Source organism: Sinohyriopsis cumingii, chromosome 17 (genome assembly GCF_028554795.1).
Source record: "Sinohyriopsis cumingii isolate HCF-2022 chromosome 17, ASM2855479v2, whole genome shotgun sequence".
Taxonomy (NCBI): Eukaryota; Metazoa; Mollusca; class Bivalvia; order Unionida; family Unionidae; genus Sinohyriopsis; species Sinohyriopsis cumingii.
In genome coordinates, this window is record NC_142977.1 from 26,721,062 (window position 1) to 26,742,873 (window position 21,812).

Genomic DNA, 21,812 nt, shown 5'->3' on the forward strand with positions numbered 1-21,812 from the left:
TGTTTAAATTTATTAACTCAACAATTTAATAACATTATCATGTAATAATGACTAAATGTTCCTAATTATGTAATTTTGCACCTATGAAATACCTATGGTTTTATATTTGTAGTTGTGAAGGGAATTAATAAATTTCAGGTCAACTTTAGTGGCTGGGTGTTTTACTAACCTTTGTGCTTTGCATCCAACTAAAAAGTACTATTCCATTACACACAATCGATTATGGAGTTCACAGTCGTTTAATTTATTGGTTTGCTCAACCAACTGATGATCGATTATAATCGATAATCGGAACAACACTACTGTGTATATCAGTTTCCTTATTTTCTATTTATAGGAACTCTACATGACTTATCAAGGAAACAGCTGGGTTTTTAAATATGAAACCATGTGCCACAGATTCATTATAGTTTAATATACACTTAATTAGCAGACCAGTCTATATTTTAAAAAAATATGGCACCAAATATTAAGTGGCAATGACAAATCAATAGCGCTTTACAACGTTTGAATGAGGAATTTGATGTTGATTTAATATATAGCATTAATAATTTGTGGATTTTACAACCTTTCAACAAAAGGTAAACATGTAGACTATTTAAAGGGAATGTTATGTACAAATAATGTATCGTCTTGTTTTGTGTCTGTATTCTCATATTAATCCATATGGATTTAGCCGATTTGTGACAAGAATTTTAGGTAACTGCAGATCCAGGTAAGTAGCAAAAATATATGTACATTTTTTATATGGTTTTCTGTAATTTTGGCATATAATATATCGGTTAATCTTTTTATGCTCAGATTGCACTTTTTGCCACTCATAAGTAATAGCTATGCTTATACCTCATGGGGGATTGACATGTATGAACTTAAAACAAAGCAGTTGAGGTTCACAATAAATTTATTTTTCTTTTGATTGGGTACCCAGGGAACTGATCATTAGGCTCAGCAGGTGACCAGGTGTCTTTTTCTAAACTTTTGAAATCTATAACTGTGTAAACTCATATAGTCATGCTACCAGATTAGCTACAGTCTAAGGCAGGAACAGGAATGGCTACAATTGACCAAACAACCATTTTTATTTGTTTGTTTGTTTTATAAAAAAATGTACCCAAAAATTGTTTTGCTAAAACTTCAAAGAAAACTGATTGCCTTTGAAGCAGTGATTGTTCACTATGAATACTAAGCAGATGAGACAAAAAGAAAGGTCTCAGTGTTCTACAATTTTTTCTTGTTACAGCCTCAATAACAAACCAGCATTTGTTTGGTCCTTGAAAGTTTGCATGTAGCAGTGACTTCAATAACACCTTCTCCCTTCATCAAAGCAAGCCAACTACAATCTTCAATGAAAAAAACACCTTTTGTCAAAAGAAGTCATCACCAGACTTCAGTAATAGCAATGTAACTAATCGATTGTTGCATTTTCCAAAGAGGCTGGCATGCTTTTATTGTGCCTTGAAAGTTTCTAGTTTGCAGGAAAAATGTTTACTCTGTCGCTACTAAAGGCAGCATATAAAATGCAAATTAAATTTCACATCTTTTGAAACCATATATATTGGGTCACAAAGATGTTTGTTAAACTGTTTTCACATATTTTCATTTCCCTATTTACAGCCGCATCCCTTGGTAGCCTCAGCAAGATGATAGCTCTCTCCAGCTGACCAAAATCTAGGCCATGTACATGTAGCATGTAAACAACTACAAAGTCACCTGCTTTTGGCAGCAACAAATATCTCAGTGAATTGTTTAGTGACATGTGTTTGTTGACAATAGATATAGAACAAACAAGAACTAACATTTATTTTATGTACAAGTTATTTGCATCTTCTAATGGGATGTGAATGATATGTATATTTTCTAACATGTCATCCATAATTGGATTCATGGACCTTTCATATACACGTACAGTAACTGTTCTTTATGCATTATTGATTCTTCTACTCAAGTGTATTCCAGTTTAGTTTTGCTTCAGTTAATCAAAATTTCCATTGTTTATTTTCTCTCAATCTAAATCCAACTCGGTGACAACAGGGTACCTTTTACAAATTCCACTTGTATGCTAAATTTGATTTTCTAACCACCACCCCACTTATCCCAACATCAGCTTAAGTCAACAATATTACCTTGGTCTCTGAGATATGAAGATAAAAGGGTAGTTCTGTATTTTCAAAATGGTAACAATTTTAGAAAATTGGCAACAAAATATTGAGGTTGGCAATTTTTATTTTGCAACAGTTTTATTAATGCCAGCTCCATCCTGGTTTGTTATTTTTTAATGTTTTTCTAATTTCATGGTGTTTGTTTTTTTAATAATATTATTATATGTTTTTTTATCTTATAGGTGTTGTCTAATGTTGTAAAGCGCTCAGAGCTTCTAAAGATTAGGCGCTATACAAAGCCCTCATTATTATTATTATTATTATTATCCCAGGGAGGGGACATACTATTTTCAGATTTACAGGTAATACAGCAGTAAAAAGAAATGCCTCTGTCCAGTATGGGAGTTAATCAGCACAAATTAACTGTGCAGACTTTGCTTAGTACTGACTTTTAGTCAACCTATTTCATGGCTAAAATCATCATGAAAAGTATGGGTCAATTAATGGTTAGCATTTGAGCAAGATTAAGATAACAATAAAGAGAAACAATCAGAATGCTGAATTCAGCATGTTGAATATGTTTCAGATGGTGATCCTGTTTTGATTAATATAGTACATCCATAATGACTTGTGTTTAATATGTTGGTTTGCAGGATGAGCAAAGAAAAATTCTTACCCTTATTGCTATATTTCACAAACTAAACTCTGCCAACCATGAGTTCCGAAATTTATTTTTGCTGGGCATAGCTTGCTTTTGCTGATAACTTGATGCTTCCTGAATCACTTTAAAAAAATTATCACATGTGAACACAATTTATGACAACTGAAATAATCATGCTATGTGTTTAATATATTTTCTGGTCTGACATCAAACAGCATTGCCACTGCTCACAAACTTGCCAATAATCTCTAATTTGGATGGCTTAAAATTCTTATTCAAGGCATTTATATGTAATAACTTTTGTTCTTTAACATACGTCAAGCCTCTCTTTGATTTACCTATAACTTAAGACAAATAATGTTAATGTCAGCCTTTTAATTAATATGTGGTATGGTTGTTTATGTCTGACACGTTTGCCTTTTAATTGCCGTTATTTAAACTCAACCTGATATAGTTGGACATCACCTCTAATCGGGATTGTTTACCATTTATAAATGTTACATGTTACTGACATATATTGAAGTTGTTTTTTGAAGCAACACCAGTGTCAGAGCAAAGGAATTGATAGTACAAAAGCAATGGTAATTGGGTATATAGTGTTTCCCTTTTCTGTCCATCACATACCTTGGTAACAGTGGTTAGGGTTTCTGTTTAGGTCAGGTTTGAGGCACAGTGTTGTGTCAGTCAAGATCCATTAACACATTTCTAGGTCATGCAGTAATTTTAACTTTTCATATTTGCAATAAGACGAAGTGATCCTTTCACAATATGGCAGGATGATATTACAATGCAGACTGGGATGGCAGAAGATTTTAAACACTAGACCAACAAGTTGTCCTTCATTTTGTATTTGTTAGGACAGGTGGTTAACTAGTTATGCGAGGGGCCCCCGAGTGGCCGAGTGGTCTAAAGCGCTCACCGTTCCGGATCACTGCCATCTCAACTCTGTCTGCGTATGTTCGAGTCCAAAGCTCGGCTAGCGTGGGTACGTGGGAAAGCCTGCCAGTAGCTTCTCGTGGGTCGGTGGTTCTTTCCTGGGTTTTCCAGGGTTCTTCCTCCACCAGTTATACTGGCCGCCATATATGGCCTATCTTGTGCTGAAAAATGGCGTTAAACCCTAGAACAACAACAACAACAACAAGTTATGTGAAAAAAAGATGTTCAGAACACCTTATTGGTCTAATTAGACCCATCATGTTCAGGGTAGAAAAAGATTTGAAAATTTCTGGTTGCCCAGCAGAACTTGCTGCCTGGTGAATCACTGAATTTGTCACCCAGAAATCGGTAAGGAAGCAATTAGGGTGAGAACTGAATTCTTTGCTCATCCTGCAAAACAACATATTAAACATAAGTCAACGTACTAAACTGGTGTTATGTGTGTATTAAATTGAATTAACAACATTGGAAGAAATTTCTTGGCCATCTGCTATGCATTTGACTGTCATGCAGATGCCATTTGGTGAGATATCTCAGATCCACTTGGTTAAAAACATGGGAACTAGACTATCATTTGAATTTCTTTTTCAGAGAGGATAAATTAGAAGCAAGTTATCAAACAGTTCAACAGCTACCATGTTGATAATTGTGAGACATGGGAAATTACAAGTCCAGACCCACACTTTCTTGTGCAGGTATTATTTTTAAGACTGCATTTATGTTTTCCCTCTTTGATTTTGTTAATGACTTATTTCACCCAATAAGTATTCTGTGGTTGTGACATACTGTTGCCCATGTTTGTCCATCTGTTTGTATGTTCTTTAGGTCAAGGTGTTTTTTTCTGTTTTGAAAGACTTTGTTAATTTAAACTACAGGTAAGCTGGATATTCATATAAAAAAATAAGGTTAAGTCAGATTTTTGCCTTTTTTCAGTCAAAATTATTGTGTTTGACCCTGATTGACTTTAAAATTGATTTGAAATTAATGCTATAATTGTGGAAACATTCAAGTTCTTCGGACAAATTTTGTGTAATTGTTTGATTTGGATTTTAACATAGCTTCAACAATGTTTCAGTCATATCACTACAGTGTCTTCATTGTGGCAGTTTATAGTGATGTCTAGCACTGGGGCATGATGCTGCAGACATATAGTATCATGTCCCACCCAGTCACATTATCCCGACACCAGGCCGACCAGTCCTAACACTAACCTCTTGATGATGAATGCCAAGCGATGCAGCTGCTAGTACTATTTTTATAAGTCTTTGATGTGACTCAGCCAGGGTTTGAACCTTCAGCCTCTTTAGATAGATGCTCTAACCACTTGGGCCACTGGAGCAGTTCAACAGAACTTGACAGAAAGCATGCCGGCTTATAGGGCTTTCAACTTGATAGAAAGCATGCCGGCTTAGAGGGCTTTCAACTTGACAGAAAGCATGCCGGCTTAGAAGGCTTTCAACTTGACAGAAAGCATGCTGGCTTAGAGGGCTTTCAACTTGACACAACCATTGCTGATCTGCCATCAAATCTGGCTACTGACTAAAAATAAAACCTTTCAATGACTTCTTCAAAAGCTGACTAGAATTTGATCATATTTGACTGAGGGCATTATGATGATACCAGAATTCAATAAAATATGGCCACTTTTACTAAATGTAGAAAACTTTTAAATGACTTGTTTGCCAAAACAAATTGAGTACAACTAGATAAAAACATTCTCTGTGAAGACATTTCAGATTAATACACAAGATGCCATTCTGGCACCAAATATGGCTGCTGTTATTAAAAATAGGAACACCTTCAAATAACATCTTATCAGAAACTGTTTTAAACATAATTTGACCAAATTTAATGTAAAGCATCATGGTACATTTGGAAAAATAATTTAAAACTCACATACCCTATACCATAATAGAAGAATACTTTCACAAGTCCAGATGACGTACATGAACTTACATATAAAAGAAGCAAACATGAGATGCGTATAAGAATTACAAGTAGAGCAAGTGTAAGTATTTACATTTTCATAATAGTTTTCTCTTCTCCCCGCTGAAGAAATTTACAAACTGATACAATAGTTTCTCTGTGATTAATTCTGAAGGGATAAAAATCTCTTCACATGGGTTCAAATACAAAAATAGAGGTAAATACATGTAGTTCACATGAATATTTGCAAATTTAGACAACTGCAAATAAAATAATGTTCTCTTTCCACAAAATTTGGTTTGTCTATCTTTGTATTTCAGTCCGTCATTGTTTCCTGAAATAACTTAATATCAGGTAACCTGCCTCTCAATTTACAGTAGCTATTCCTAAAAATAGACTTGTCTAAGCAAGCTGTTCCTAAATATAGACTTGTCTAAGCAAGCTATTCCTAAATATAGACTTGTCTAAGCAAGCTATTCCTAAATATAGACTTACCTAAGCAAACAAGTAACCATAAGCAGATACACTGTATTTAATATCCTGTGTATTCTCAGCCTGTCCATGATATTCACCTCTGCATGCCAGTTTTTTATTTTTTACATCTTTACATCTAGCCTTTATATATACCTCATCCTCGATAACTTGTGCACATTGGGTACCAAAAACATAGACCACACCATAAGTGAGGGTGCTGGTTACCAAGGGAGCTAAAAAAAATCAGCTGGACATCTAGGGAACCATGGGGTTGAGGGGGGAAATGGGCTGTATAATGACTGAATTGTCGTTTTATAATTGCGTCTAGAATTATTGTGAATAAAGCGCTTTTGCTGATGACGTTCGTTCTTCTGTATGAATTACATTTATTTTCAAAATTTCAACATCCGAAAGATCGATAACATGATTCCAGCTGGTTTCAACAATCAACACAGTACACAAATGTTTTCTTGTATTACGTCACTGCTTTTTGTTTTGTTAATTAGTTTGGGTCCCTGAGTGGTGTACAATTTCTTTTTGCAAAACAAGGTGTTCTAACCAGGGAACCAGACTATCTGTTGATACATTTCCAAACAAGATTCCCTTTTATCAAAAACATGCAACATCTATCTTCACAACGTCATTTGTGTCAAAACTCAATTTTTGTGTTGTTGAATTAATAAAATATGATGCCTTGATTTCATTGCAAATGATATTGAAACTTGTTAACATCCTTGAAGATATCTCTATGTGTTAATTCAGGAATTCTCTGAAACTTGATTTTCCCACAATGGTCCATATCTGTGAAACCAAGTTCTTTATTTTATGAAGTTCTCATTTTGCTTGGTTGCCTTGCTATCTTTGATCATAGTTATGAATGAGTCAGTCATTTTAAGGTAGCTTAATTAGATTATGTACACAATAACATTTATAACAGCGTTTGATTGATCAACTGAAATGAGGTAACCGACATATGACTGGGGCCACTGGTTCTTAAGTATGTTGGATTTGTATGCCTTTTAACGTTCTTTTTTTATTCCACCTCCTTTATTTGATTCAAATGTCGTAATTAACATGATAACAGAAAAGGAGGCCAGCTTTTTATTAAGTTTTTGTTATAGGGTTTAACGCCACTCTTCAGCACAAGACAGGCTATACATGGCGGCCAGTATAATTGGTGAAGGAAGAACCCTGGAAAACCCTGGGAAGAACCACCGACCCACGAGAAGCTATTGGCAGGCTTTCTCATGTACCAACGTTAGCCGATGCTGAGACTCGAACTCATGCAGACAGGTGAGATGGCAGTGATCCGTAACAGTGAGCGCTTTAGACCACGAGGCCACTCGGGGCCGCCCCCTTTTTATTAAGTGCAATAATACAGTAAATGTCCACACCTAATTCGGTTCTCAGAGAAATGCTTGCAGACATAACTGTTGTGGTAGATTGACGCATTTTATGTTTAATTACAAGAGGACACGTTGCATTTATGAAGATTACACTCAAAGGGAACTTAAAGATAGGTCCTGTAGGGGACCTTGAAAAGCCTTGAAAATGAGTTGTTCCTTCAAGGCCTTGAAAATTCTAAATATTGTCTGGGTACCTTGAAAAGCCTTGATTTTTTTGAAACCAAAAGGAATTAATAAATAGTTTTTGTTTTACAGAATTAAATAAAAGGAAAAGGGGGAAAAAAACAACAACAAAAAAAATCTCTCCCAAAGTTTGTGCCAGAACAGAAATTTTTCCATGACTGGCCATTGCACAGTTGTACATTTTGAACTTCCGATTGTACGAAGCCCTGATATAGCAGTGTTTTAAATTTGAATCATTTGCTTTGATATGGCTGGATGCTGATTCAAACTTAGGTGGCTAGATGAAGAAAAACAACGTTTTGATTATGAGATCTTTCTTAGAGAGCTTTGCAAAGTGCAAATAATGCCTGAAGGATATTGATTTGGGTACAATTGGTACAATTGGAGAGATTGCTCCATGGTCACATGCAGATGAAAAAAACCCCAAGCTCTTGTAATGGTGCTAAATACAGGCAAAACAAGATGCCTTTAGCATGAAATCATTTTTGACAAAGAGGTAGGTCTGTGAACACAGAGATTAAAGTTTTAAAATAGAAACTGTATCTAGTCTTAATTATGAAATTAGTTCAATCTAGTTCTGTTTTGGGATTGAATGGAAATAGTACAGATGATAATTGCAATGAACACAATAAGTCAAAAAATATAGAATACAGCAAAGCTTAGAGAAATATTAATATATCTAATATGAAAAAGTGTAAAATAACCATATGTTGTTTTAAATAAGCAAAAATATAAAAAAATATCGTTACTTTTCTTTTGTATATGGGGATGAGTGAAGAAGAAAGGAAGGTATTTAAAAAGACATCGAGACAATGACAGCTGCTGCTGATGACTATGCACTGAAAGCAAAGATCCATAGGAAATTTCTTTTATTATGACAGCAAAATAATTTGAGAACAATTGAGAAAGACAAGATTGCTGAACTTGGAGTTCTTGAAAAACAGCTTGATCACAAGCTACTTGAACTGAAAAATTCACTCTAAAATATTTTGGACCTTGTAAATAGTGTAGTGTAGACAGAGTAAAATGAGCTTTGTTCAGTGACTACTTTATTCTAATGCCCAGATGTAGGATGTTTAATATCAATGGGAAAGATATCAATGATCATACGATTGACTTCAAGTTGTATTTTAATTTTTTTCATAAAAAAATTTTTGCTAGAAATTTTCCTAGTTTGGAGTAATAGTAAGTATTAACTTGTGTTTACATACTGATTTTTATGTATCCTTTAAAATTAATGTAATAATGCACCTTTAAAAACACGATTTGGAACCTTGAAATTTTTTAATGAAATGTGCTACTAACCCAGGATAGAACTAGAATACAACTTTCAATTGACAATTTTTTTTTATTTAATTGGTATTTATTTATTAAAGTACTGCCTCCACTAGGAGTAAGTGACATTTTCATTGATGAAAATTTTTTTGAATATCATTTATTTCAGCATACTAAAATGTTGTTTGGAAAGAAAATGTAACAAATTAAATGACTTCTTATTACAAGTTGATATTTCGTAATGTTGATTAAAACTTCCAGGTCTTATCTACTGTTTTCAATGATAAAACAAGCAGTATATCAGAGTTTTCATTACGAATTTTGATCACAAATTTCTTCAAGTTCAACAAATGGGGTACATTTTTGGGGTATTTTCTGGTTTAAAAAAATGGGATCCACATCTGACCCTGTGTTATAAGCGGGTCTTTGAGTTATAAGGATTCAAGTTATTGTTGTTGTTGTTGTTGTAGGGTTTAACGCCATTTTTCAGCACACGATAGGCTATACATGGTGGCCAGTATTAATGGTGGAGGAAAACCCCGGAAAGAACCACTGACCCACGAAAAGCTACTGGCAAGCTTTCTCACATACCCACATTAGCCGAATCCGAGACTCGAACCCACGCAGACAGAGGTGAGATGGCAGTGATCCGTAACGGAGAGCGCTTTAGACCACTCGGCCACTGGGGGCCCCTTCAAGTTATTGAGGGAGTGGTGTAAAAGTCTTCTTGTTCCTTAGTTATATTATACCTCACCAAAACCACAACTCAATAAAAACATCTTAACAATATTAGCCAAAATTGTAGACCTACTACTTGTTCCCTGAAGCCAAGAGAGTTGCAATTTATATCACAGTTTTGGACAACCGATCTTCTGACATCTGACACTAAAAGTATTTGCAACCAATACTTGATGGGTATGACAGTATACATATCCATAATTTTAAAATGACATGCTAAGCTTCGAAAATTTTCATCAGTTGTAATTAAGAAATTTTTGTGTACTGAATAGACCCCCAAACCATCAGGCCACTGGACCGATAATAGGAGAAAAACTGTAATATACATCAGGGCACTGGACCGTTAATAGGAGAAATACTGTAATATACGTCAGGGCTATGGACCGTTAATAGGAGAAATACTGTAATATACAACAGGGCTATGGACCGTTAACAGGAGAAATACTGTAACATACATCAGAGCACTGGACTGTTAATAAGAGAAATACTGTAATATACATCAGGGATATGGACTGTTAATAGGAGAAATACTGTAACATACATCAGGGCACTGGACCATTAATAGGAGAAATACTGTAACATACATCAGGGCACTGCTCACATACAAGACTCTGTATTTCTCAAAATAATTACTGCCATTGTATTTGTTTGGAAGTTGTATTTGTTTGGAAGTATTCTTCACCGTTTTAATCTTTCATCATTTTTCAGATGAACTGAAGAAGAAAATTAGCGAAAGCTACTCTTTTTTCCGTTCAAAGGCAATTGAAGATTTACGACCAAGAGATTCAGACTGGTCAGAATTACAGCTTGCTTGCAGGTAGGAAAATAAACTTTTATTATTCATGTTGCAGGGTTCGTACGGTCTTTGAAGGTCTTTGAGAGTTTGGGAAAAATAAGGTAGCATTTTCAAGGCCTTGAAAGTTTGGGAAAATCGAGCATATTACCCTGAGGTCTTTAAAAGTCTTTGAAAAGTGAAATAAACCCCAAAATTTGTAATTTCTTTCCAGAATCACAAATAAAATTATCCAAGGTTGTTAGATTCAGATGTAATCTAGTTATCGTGGTTTCGTTCTTTTGATGACCCGTTCAGTTTCATTGCCGCCGCAATAACAAAAGAGGCTTTGTTTGGCTATCCAAAGTTGGCCTCGGCGGCGACTTCAATGACACATGCACTCTTCATTAAAGCAAGACGGCTACACACTTCATCAAAGGAAGTCACAAATAAAATTGCCTAAGGTCGTTAGCTTCGGATGTAGCTGGCTTTCCTGGCTTCTTTCTTTTGACGAATCGTTCAATTTGATTGGACGAGTCCATCAGCTTTGGCCAATCAAAATGTTCATTACACTAATTCATTCTACGTAGAAAGTGCGCGAAAGTATTACGCTCGAGGATTCAAAATTTGTTCAGTCGATTTACATCTTCAGTGTTTAAAAATGCCAGGTCTTTGCTCTTTCAACAATATCTGGCTTGAACAAGAGAAATACAAGGAATGGCTGCAAAAGGATAAATTATGTAAACGAAAGGCGTTTTGTACATTGTGTAAAGAGACGATCAACTTGGCTTCAATGGGAGAAGGAGCCCTTACAAGTCATGCCAAAGGTAAGTTGCAAATTAGCAACTACATACTGTTCATTTAGTGGAACAAAGATGCAGAAGTATAAGCTATTGGCAGTTTTGGGCAAAATAATGGTAACTCATTACTTTTCGGGTATGAAATAAGATATTGTTTAGTTTGATGATTTGGGAGATGTGGCAAAAGAGGGCCCGTTTAAATTTTCTTATACCGTCGGTTTATTTAACACGTTTGAGGGACAAAAATCATTTTCGAAAATTTTGTTCTACATAATAATGTTCCTTGGTTTAATATAGAAACATCCATTGTAATAAATTCAATTCACGGATAAACAGTTTCAAAGTGCGCATGCGTACACTATAGAAAACTGTGTATCAGAAATATTAGCTACATATTATTGGGGGAGAAATAAAGCCATAGAGTGTGTAATATGTTGTTGATATGGTTGCTACATTGTTGAGATCTAATAAGGTAACCAGCTTATCCAATGACTTCAGGATCTTGTACCCAGCACTGGCCTAAAAATGCAGGGGCCGACTTGGATCATTTTTGCCTGCTGGATTTATGCTTGGGACCCCTTGTGAGCATGTCAGTTGGAAATAAATTTTTAAACAAGGTTTATATAATATTGAACTTAACATTTTCTTCTATTGCTTTATAGTGACTTTCTCTCTCTAGATATATTTCTAAAAATTACTAAAGCATGGTGCCACTGTGAGAGTGGGGCCAAATTGGTCCAATCAGCCTAAGGCCGGCCCTGCTTGTACCTGTAGAATTCTTAATAGAATATCCATGGATGGGTGGAACCACCATGTGACTATGCTGCTACATTTGACACATTGTTGAGCAGTCGTCAGGTCACTTATTCAGTGACTTCAAGGAGTTTTACCCTGCAGAATTCTTTGCATATTTTTCATGTGGGAGTGGAGCCATGTAGTGTGTAATTTGGGGTCAGTAGTCAAGAAAAGTGGCTTCTGCACACACAATTTATTTCACTGATAGCAAGCAGTGAATGCTAAAATTAGAAAATTTTAAAGTTTACACCATTGTTTTTACACAGGATTTGGTGTGTCTTATTACCTAGCATTACTTGAGCTTTCATTGTATTAATATTTTAAATATATTTGAGAAATGTGTCATGGCATCTTTGTATGTCTCTCACATCTGACATCTAACGTGCGTGAGCGTAATGAATATATTACTAGAGATCAAAGAAAAATCTAGAAACCATTGAATAAGATGTGGACAACAACTACGGATGACCCACCAAGTAGTCTTGCACATGATTATTATTATTATTATTATTATTATTATCATTAGTATTATCATTATTATTATTATTATTTAGTAAGTTAGCTCACAAAATTGTGAAATAACGTGTGCATCATATCCATGTATGTATTTTCCAGTGCTACCAATATTTGTCTTGATAAGCATAAAATTTACACATCTTAGAAAATTCATAACTTGCTTGATGAGCTATCTTTGGTGCCTGAGTAGTCAACAACAGCAACTTGCAGGTGGAGGATGTTGCAGTTCTTTGTGCACTGTAATGGAATATGCTTTATTGTAATAGAGCAACATAACAGTTATTCTTATGTTATTGGACTGACTATGATCCAAGCATGGATATGCATTAAAGTTGTTGTTGTTGTGGGGTTTAACACCATATTTCAGCACACGATAGGCTATGCATGGCGGCCAGTATTAATGGTGGAGGAAGAACCACTGACCCACGAGAAGCTACTGGCAAGCTTTCTCACATATCCACAATGCATTAAATTTACTCTGACTGTATTATAGACTACATATCATATTATTACAACCTTACCTGCCTGAAGGATTTTCAATTACAAAGGACATACGGTATGTACTTGCTTAAAAGTCACGGCCAACTGTAAACAGCACAGACCATGATCTGCCATTGCAGATCTGTATCCATTCAGTTTGTTGGGACTAGTCAGTAGAACAAAGAGCATAGACCCTGATATGCTGCAACATTATGTGATGGCAGCTCAGAGTCCAAATTGCTTGCAGTTTGACTTGAGTTATAAGCAAGTATATATGGTACCAAGAGTGGAAAACAAGTTTCAGTTAAATCCACATCTGAAATATTTTTCCCTGTGATGTTTAGTGTATGAAGGTGTACTTTCTACATATCCCTTTCTTACCTTCTGACCCTAGTACTCATTTAAATGGAATACCCCATTCAGATCATGAAATGGACAAGAAATTTAGGCTGAAAAGTTAATAATATTGATAGTTTTAAAAAAAGTAGCAAGAGGGCTTTGATTGACTATGAAGTTTTCACCTGTATCCCTGACCAATAATGATTATTTTTCTCATATTTCTAGGTAAAATAAACATGGGCTTCTAACAAAATGTTGCCCCATTGATACAGTTCAAGCATTGCAAGGACAAAATATCTACTGAGCATTTTTTTTATGTTTAGAAAGTGTGTATAAGATTTGGTTTACGTTGAAAAGTCAATGTAAATTTGAAATTGTGGTTAAAACACAGATAATTGAAGCTCTAAAATGTAGCATGTAGAAAACGGCAGACAATGTACATGGTAGCATATCAGGCAGATTTGGATTTTCTACATCTGGTGTTTCTGCATGGAAAATCTCTATCCTTACTTACATGGAATGTAAGAAAGAATTTGTGTCCACAACAGGCAGGGATCATGAATAATCAGGGACCTGTTAAGACAGCGTTCACTGCATATAATGAATATGTATTCATGCCTTTAGAAATTTTCATGAATTTGTGATTTTGGAAATATCTGTTTGTTAATTTTTGTGAATTGGGCACTTGGTGCCATAAATTGTTTTATTCCTTGCAGCTTCCACAACATCACATTTTTGTGGTTTTTGGCAGAACTGTGAAAGGTTTGAGAATCATACATGTCAACCATTACACTTTTGGCATACTCATTATGCTTTTTTTCACGCAATCACGTCTTACTTTTGGCTATTTATGGATTATTATTTTCTGAGACATTAAAAAATAAAAATAAAAATAAGCAATAAAAATTAGTGTTTGTCCTTTATATTATCATTTTATTAATTCTTTCTCAGCATAAAAATTTGAGAATATTATACAAAAGAAAGACTGCTGTGTAAGACTAGCCTTAAAGCTAATTAAAATGTACTTTCCTAATTTTCTGTTTATAGCAACTGTAAATGACCTGTTGCCAAGAAAACAGGTGGGTTTCTTTAATTTGAAACTTCGCCTTCCAGATTCATTGTATTGATACTCAAATCTTTTAGCGGATCAGTCTGTACTTGTAAAGAAAATAGCACCATTACTTTTACAGTTTGACTTGTGGCTGAAAAATCATATAGAGTAGATGGATCTTTTGAAATTTTAAATCAATTCAATCAGAAATAGGACAAATCAATGTCACTTTACAAATTTGTAAAGAAGACTATGGTGTTGCAATGCAGCACTTTGTTATGCAGAATTTGTGGACTCATGATCATTCAGCAAAAGTTAGACATGCATACTAGTTAAAATGAGTGTTGAATATACATAATTTTTCAGCATGTTTTGTTTTGGTATTCTGCTTCTAATCCACATGGATTTTGTCCATTTTTTGTCAAGTACTTTGGCCTGCAGATTCAGGTTGGTAGTAAAAAATAATTTTTTACACAGCGTACTGTAATTATGGCATGTAATATATATTTGCTACAATGTCTTAGCCTCAGCAACATAGGAATACTAATATTGGATATAGCATTATATAGATTACACTCTTTATGCTCAGATTATGCTGTTTTTGCCAATTATACTAGCAAACAATTATGCTTCAACCTCTTTTTGGGCTTGGCATGTATGCAAAATAAAATTGCATTAAAATTAGTCTACATATGGTATATATTTATTTTTACTGGTTTGCAAAGCCTATTATATGCAATCATCAGTTCTGGTTTTTCGAACAACAAGGTACTTTTTCTATTTTAGCTCTGTTTACAAAAAGCAATAAAAAGCTAACCATGTCAGTCAATATCAAGGCACATAACTCATGTCCTGATCCTCAGGAAATTATTAGACTTGGAGTGGTTACCTCCCTGGATATAATTTGTTAATGTGCACTATTATAAACAATACAGAATTATTTGAATAGAAAATGCTTTTGAAAGGTATAACTTTTGAATAAATTATCTGTTAAGAAATAAAGAGAAGAATGGCTTAGAACATATACCAAATTACATGTATTTAAAGGGATATTGGGATTGTAAGAAATGGAACATGTTTATTGAGATTTCACAATATATGCTCATCGGGGTCATGCTACCAGGCAATGTGGGTGACTAAGTAGCCTAAAAAATGTAAACTTCGCCCTGTGATTTTATTTAGAGGTACTTTGACTGACCATACTTTTTTAGGTGCCCCCTCGCCTTAGCCAGGTTAATTCTGAACTTGTGTTGTAGTGAAATGTATTCATCAAGCCATCAGTAGCTAGGCCTAGTTTTGATATCAGTTAAGTTGACAAACAAACTCTGCACATTCAGAGGCATGTGTTTTGATAACTGATTGACCATTAACCCTATCCCGAGTAAGTTAGTAACTATCATGGCCCGATGTCTGCACATTATCCTTTGATGAAAAAAACATACAAATTTCAAAACTTTAACAATAGTATTTAAATAACAATTTGTGTTTTAATATAAGAATCAGTGACCTGGATATTTTAATGGCCTCATGTACACTATTTCATCATAAAACTAGTTCGAAACTGTAAGTGAACCGGTAGGCCTAATGGGAAATAATAACAGACATCGCTAAGTCTGGGATGTACCAGTTTATTAGATTGTCTGTTTTCGTAAATCATCGGGCAAATATATTCAGAAAAAATATACAATTCATAGAAAGCAAAGTCTAGGAATTATGTTATTGAAGATTTAACTTTAAAATGCAATTATGTAGGTCACACAATGCTATGTTGTGGAATTCGCGAGAAGCATTATAAATTCAAAATTGCTTTCTGATTTGACTCGTATTTGTGAAAATACGGAAAAAAGTAGCTAAGCAGATTTTATTTAACCAATGCATAAAATTAGTACACATACGTAGACAAATAAATAGACCATTAGCTTGCAATCCTATCAATGGACTATTGTAATGAAGCTATATATGGAGTGAGTGATTACATTACGAAAACTCCTTTTAAAAATTGATAATCTCATATCAGTGTTGATTCGGTTGGAAAAAAGGTTTAATTCATATACCAACTGTAAAAGAGGCATATCTGTAATTTTGTGCATTTATGTGTTATCTATGAATAGTTACAGTGATGTTTTATCTGCAACAAAGAAGTTAGGACAAACAGTACGATCTGAAGACACATGTACATATGCCCTCATGTAGATGGTACAGGAGTTTCAAATGGGTGTAGAAATCTTTGAAAGTGTTATTATTGTGAACTTGTCGAAGGTATTAAAGAAAATTCAAAAAATATGATTAAGGGAAGTTGATTAAGCATTTTTACTAGCTTGCATTTATAATCTGGTTACTCGGTTAAAATGTGTTACAATGTAGTTTCTGTTATTCTCTTTTAGAGTCATATGGCCATAATAAAAGGTTAAATGCAAATAATGAATACTGGGGAATAGAGGGCATAATTCAAATAAGAGAACACACATAATATATATATATATATATATATATATATATATATATATATATATATATATATATATATATATATATATATCACATTTCTTGCTTCACATCCACTTATCCCTGTTGAGCTCTAAATTCTCCCTGTTCTGTTCTGTTCTGTCCACAAGAAGTCACTTCTCCCTAAAATTCAAGTCTAGCATGACCCCTACTTATTCCTTTTATTTAGCAAAATATGTTATATTACCTGAAACCTCCAAGTGATCAGTGTTGTCAATACTCTAAGGATGATAATACTAATTATTATTATTATTATTATTATAACTAAATTGTTCAGGGTTTTCATATACTTTCTACTGGCATTATCACACAAAGCAATGTGATGTCAATGATGATTGTTGTTGTTATTATTATTATTATTAATATTATTATAATTATTTTATGATTGTTGTTGTTGTTATAATTAATGAAATGTCAGTTAAATTTTCAAAGTGTGTTTCAATGCAGTTTCCACAGACATTATATAGGTCATTATTATTGTTACTATTATTATTCTTATTCTTTATGTTGTTGTTGTTGTCATCATTGTTGTTGTTGTTCAGTGTTGGTTTTCCTTTAGTTTCCTCTGGAAGTATCATTACTCAGATGTCAATATGCTTGATATTTCCAGTCATTGTGATGCATCAAAGGTTCAAGAATTGCTAACAGAAGAAAATATAGATGAAAAGACAGACACTGGACTGACTATTCTGCACATTGCTTGTATATCAGGAGGTAAGGTTCTAAGTAATACAGTAAAACCTGTTTTGAGAAACCCCACCTTTGCTACAATAGCGGTTGCTCAAAACAGGAATCTCATTACAGGTTTGTGCAGGATGGCCATCTTTCGGGGTCAGAATAGTATACTGTGTAGCTATCACTAGGTAAATCAGCTTTTCAGAATGAAAAAATACCCAGAATTACCATACATGTATTTAGTTCTTTCTTCATCATTCTTGTTCAAATATTATATACATAGCTTCAAAAATACATCATAAACATTATAATATTTATTTGAAGCTTATGTTTTATCTCATGATGCTGTGGTACTTAAATTGCATAAATTTCCTGTCCAAGACATTTACAACCAAAAGCCAAAACTCAAAGATGTAACTGATGTACTACAGTGAAAAAATGATTTCTCTTATCATCGGATGTTTGGCATCATGTCTTTTATTAGCAAAAGATCAGTAAAGCAACAGAGAATACAGACCTTTATTATAGTTATATTATCAAGTCCACTGGAAAGAGCTTAATAAGATTTATTTGATTTTGTGGGATTTAATGCCCTTTTTGTAGCATAAGATAGGTCATGTATATTTAATAAGAGAGAAAATCAGTTTTTGATTGTGATATGTCTATTTCACAGCCTGTTTAATATGACCAGCTAAAAATGACTTATGCTGGTCAACCTCAGTTAATGGTATGGATCCAGATAAATGCAGACATGGGGACCAAACACTGAAAATTTGAAAAATAAGGTTATTGTCAGTAAAGTTATCTTAAATCCAGATATGGCTAAGGCTCCTTCATAAATGAATTTCAGGCCAGGCAGTTTGAAGAGAAATGGTTTAGAGATTGCCAAATGGCTAATTTTAATGCATATTGATCCAGAAAAATGTGGACATATCTAGCATCTGATTTGGCCACCATGGTGGTCATCTTCAGAATTGTGCTATCACCACTATTCTTGAACGGATGGTCATGTCAACATGAATTTTCACTAAAAGACATCTTGTGATTTTATGTTTCTCATAAATGATAATGGTTCCAGTCTGACTTCTAATATGGCCACCATAGCAGCCATTTTGAAAATCTTCTTACAGCTACTCCTTTAGAATGGAAAGCCATATTGAATCAGGGTTTTTACTTAACATCTTCATATGATGGTTTGTCTGGTATGGCAAACATTTTCAGCACATTATAGGCTATATATTGCAGCCAATATATTTGGTGGCCAAAGAGAATGTGAAGACTCAGGAAAGAATGACTGACCCACTAGAAGCTACTGGCATGCTGTCTCACATGATGGTCAAGCCAGTACTCAAACTTAGGCAGTATTCAAACTTACACAGACAGCCAGTATTCAGATTACACCGAAAGCCAGTACTCAAACTTACACAGACATTACTCAAACTTACACAGACAGGCAGTACTCAAACTACACAGACAGAAGATAGTTGTGAGTGATTTGCAAAAGGTGAGAACCTTAGACCCCTCAGTCATGCTGGTCCACAACTTTATGACTAGCTTGTTCTAAATGAAAAAGGTGCCAATCATGAATAATATGTCCAGAAAGGTAGTCATCTTCAAAATCTCATTATTCCTACTCATTCAGAATGGAAAGCCATTGACATGGGGTTTTCTCAGAACAAGTTCTTATCATGTTAGTTCTAAATGAAAATTGTGACAATGTGATATCCAGTATGGTTGGCCCAGCAGCCATCTTGAAAATTTTGTTACTACTTCTCCTGAACAGTGATATTGACATAGTTGTTTTCACCAGAAGGTTTCTTATGATGTCTGGTTGGAGACAAATAAAAGAAAGTGCCACTTGGATGCCCAATATGGTAAACACAGTGATCATTTTGAAAATCTTATTATTGCCACTCCTCATGAATAGATGGTTATATCAGGATGGGATTTTCACCAAAGAAAACATTCTGATGCCTGGTTGGTCCTAAATGAAAATGGCACTGATCTGACTTCCAAAATAACCACAATAACAGCCATCTTGAAAATCCTGTTATTGCTAACTTCTTCTGAATGTAAAGTGATATCAGCATGATGGCTACTAGAAGACCTCTTGTTCTTAAATAAAAATGATATTGATCTGATATCCAGTATTTCAGCAATGGTCGCCATCTTGAACATTTTCTTATCACTGCTTCTCAACAGAAAGGCATATTGAATTGGGGTTTCTAGCAGAGAGTTGGTTCTAAATTATAATGGTGTTGATTTTTACCTCCAATATGGCCATCATGGCAGTCATTTTGGAATTCTTTTATTACTGCTCCTTATGGATGATCAGCCGTATCTACATGGAGTTTTACCAAAGGACTTCTTATGAAGTTTAGTAGGTCCTCAATGAAAATGGTGTGAATCTGACATCAGATCTGGTCATTGTTCCAGCCATCTTGAAAGTCTTGTTATTGCTACTCCACCAGAATGGTTGGTCATATTCGTATTGAGTTTTGTTATAAGAATTCCAATGACCTCCAGTTGCACCTAATGAAAATGGTGCCAATCTTACATCAGATATGGCTGCCACAGTGACAAATGTGAAAATCATAAAATATATCTGACACGGTTTAAACACTCAGCTGCATAAAATGATGAGATTGTTATACACAAGTTATGTAGTGACATTGTTATGTTGTATGGTTATTAGACATTTTTAGGTTATACAGCTATTACAGTTGTAGTAAAATTGTTAGGTTATACAGCTATTACACAAGTATTGTATTAACATTGTTAGGTTATAAAGCTATTACACAAGTATTGTATTGACATTGTTAGGTTATACAGCTATTACACAAGTATTGTATTGACATTGTTAGGTTATACAGCTATTACACAAGTATTGTATTGACATTGTTATGTTATATTGCTATTACTTGGTTATTGTAGTGTCATTGTTATGTTATACTGCTATTACACAGATATTGTTAGTGTATACAGCTCTTAAGCAGTTATTGTAGTAATGCTGGTATGTTCTATTACACAGGTACTTTAGCTATAACAAAATTACTCTAGGGACATTGTTAGTTTATAAACTTATTACACATGTATTGTAGTGACATTTTTTATGTTATACAGCAATTAGAAAAGTACTGAAGCAACATTATTAGGTCATACAGCTATTATGCAGGTAATATAGTGATATTGTTGTGTTATAGAACAGTTATTCAGGTATTGTAGTGTCATTGATTGGCTACGCAGCTATTAGTCACGTACACATGTACTATAGTAATATTATTTGGTTGAATGGTTTTAAAAAAATGAAAAATACTTACTTTTTAGGATTGTGACATCGTGCCGTTATTCAAACATCAAATTGAAATCAATTAGAAGGTATTTTTTTTATCAAGAAATTATATTCTTTTTAAAATGCTCATTTCTTTTGTGTGTTTTTTGTTTTATGCTGGTTTATAGAATCTTAAATCATAATAACAATGCAAAGCATCATTGTTTTCAGAACTTTTAATGGAGAAAAAAGACTGTCCCATACATATACACTCGACAGTGATTTCTAATGCTTAACTGCTAAGGGAGACAATTCATGTTTATCTCAGTGAATATTTTTATCTTCTTCTTGAATTGTTTATATTTATTTAGTTTTTGAATTAATTTCTTATTCATAGGGAGTAAGCACTTGATTGAACTTGTGCTGAAGGCAGGAGTGAAGGCCAATGCCTTGTCCAAAAACCAGTTTTCTGCCCTTCATCTGGCAACATACAAGGTAGGCAAGATAACCTATAATACACCTAACACAAATTTTTTATATTTTGTTGCATGTATGAAAGGTGTCAGCTAGAAAGTCTATATCATCACATGTCAAAGTTTCACATGCATACAGTATATACTCAATAAAAAGTTGAATCCAACTGCAAACTGCAAAGACCAAGTTTTTCCAATGCATACTGTGTTGGTAGATCTGGGTTCTTGCAGTTTGTATGGATTAATCAGTAGACCAAACAGCAAAGATTCTGATCTGATAGTTCAGCATACGAAGGCAGGTCAGGGTCTGTGTTATTTGCATTTGGACTTGACTGATTAGTGAGTATATATAATAACCAATGTTACCAATTTATAATTTGATTCTAAGAGTTTGATTGCTGGAGAAAAAGACATGAAAAAAAGCATGATTTCTGTAA

The 21,812-nt window shown here is 34.2% G+C and overlaps 1 protein-coding gene across 1 annotated transcript in view; it reads left to right on the forward strand.

The window, feature by feature from the left end:
• LOC149778293 (serine/threonine-protein kinase TNNI3K-like) overlaps positions 1-21,812 on the forward strand; it is a 92,281-nt gene that overhangs the window by 2,398 nt on the left and 68,071 nt on the right. Inside the window, exons 2-5 of the mRNA XM_089939104.1 lie at positions 4,288-4,391; positions 10,407-10,515; positions 17,567-17,670; positions 21,300-21,397. Of these exons, the coding sequence (XP_089795230.1) occupies positions 4,352-4,391; positions 10,407-10,515; positions 17,567-17,670; positions 21,300-21,397 (351 nt within the window). The 5' untranslated portion in view covers positions 4,288-4,351. The remainder of the gene's footprint in view (positions 1-4,287; positions 4,392-10,406; positions 10,516-17,566; positions 17,671-21,299; positions 21,398-21,812) is intronic.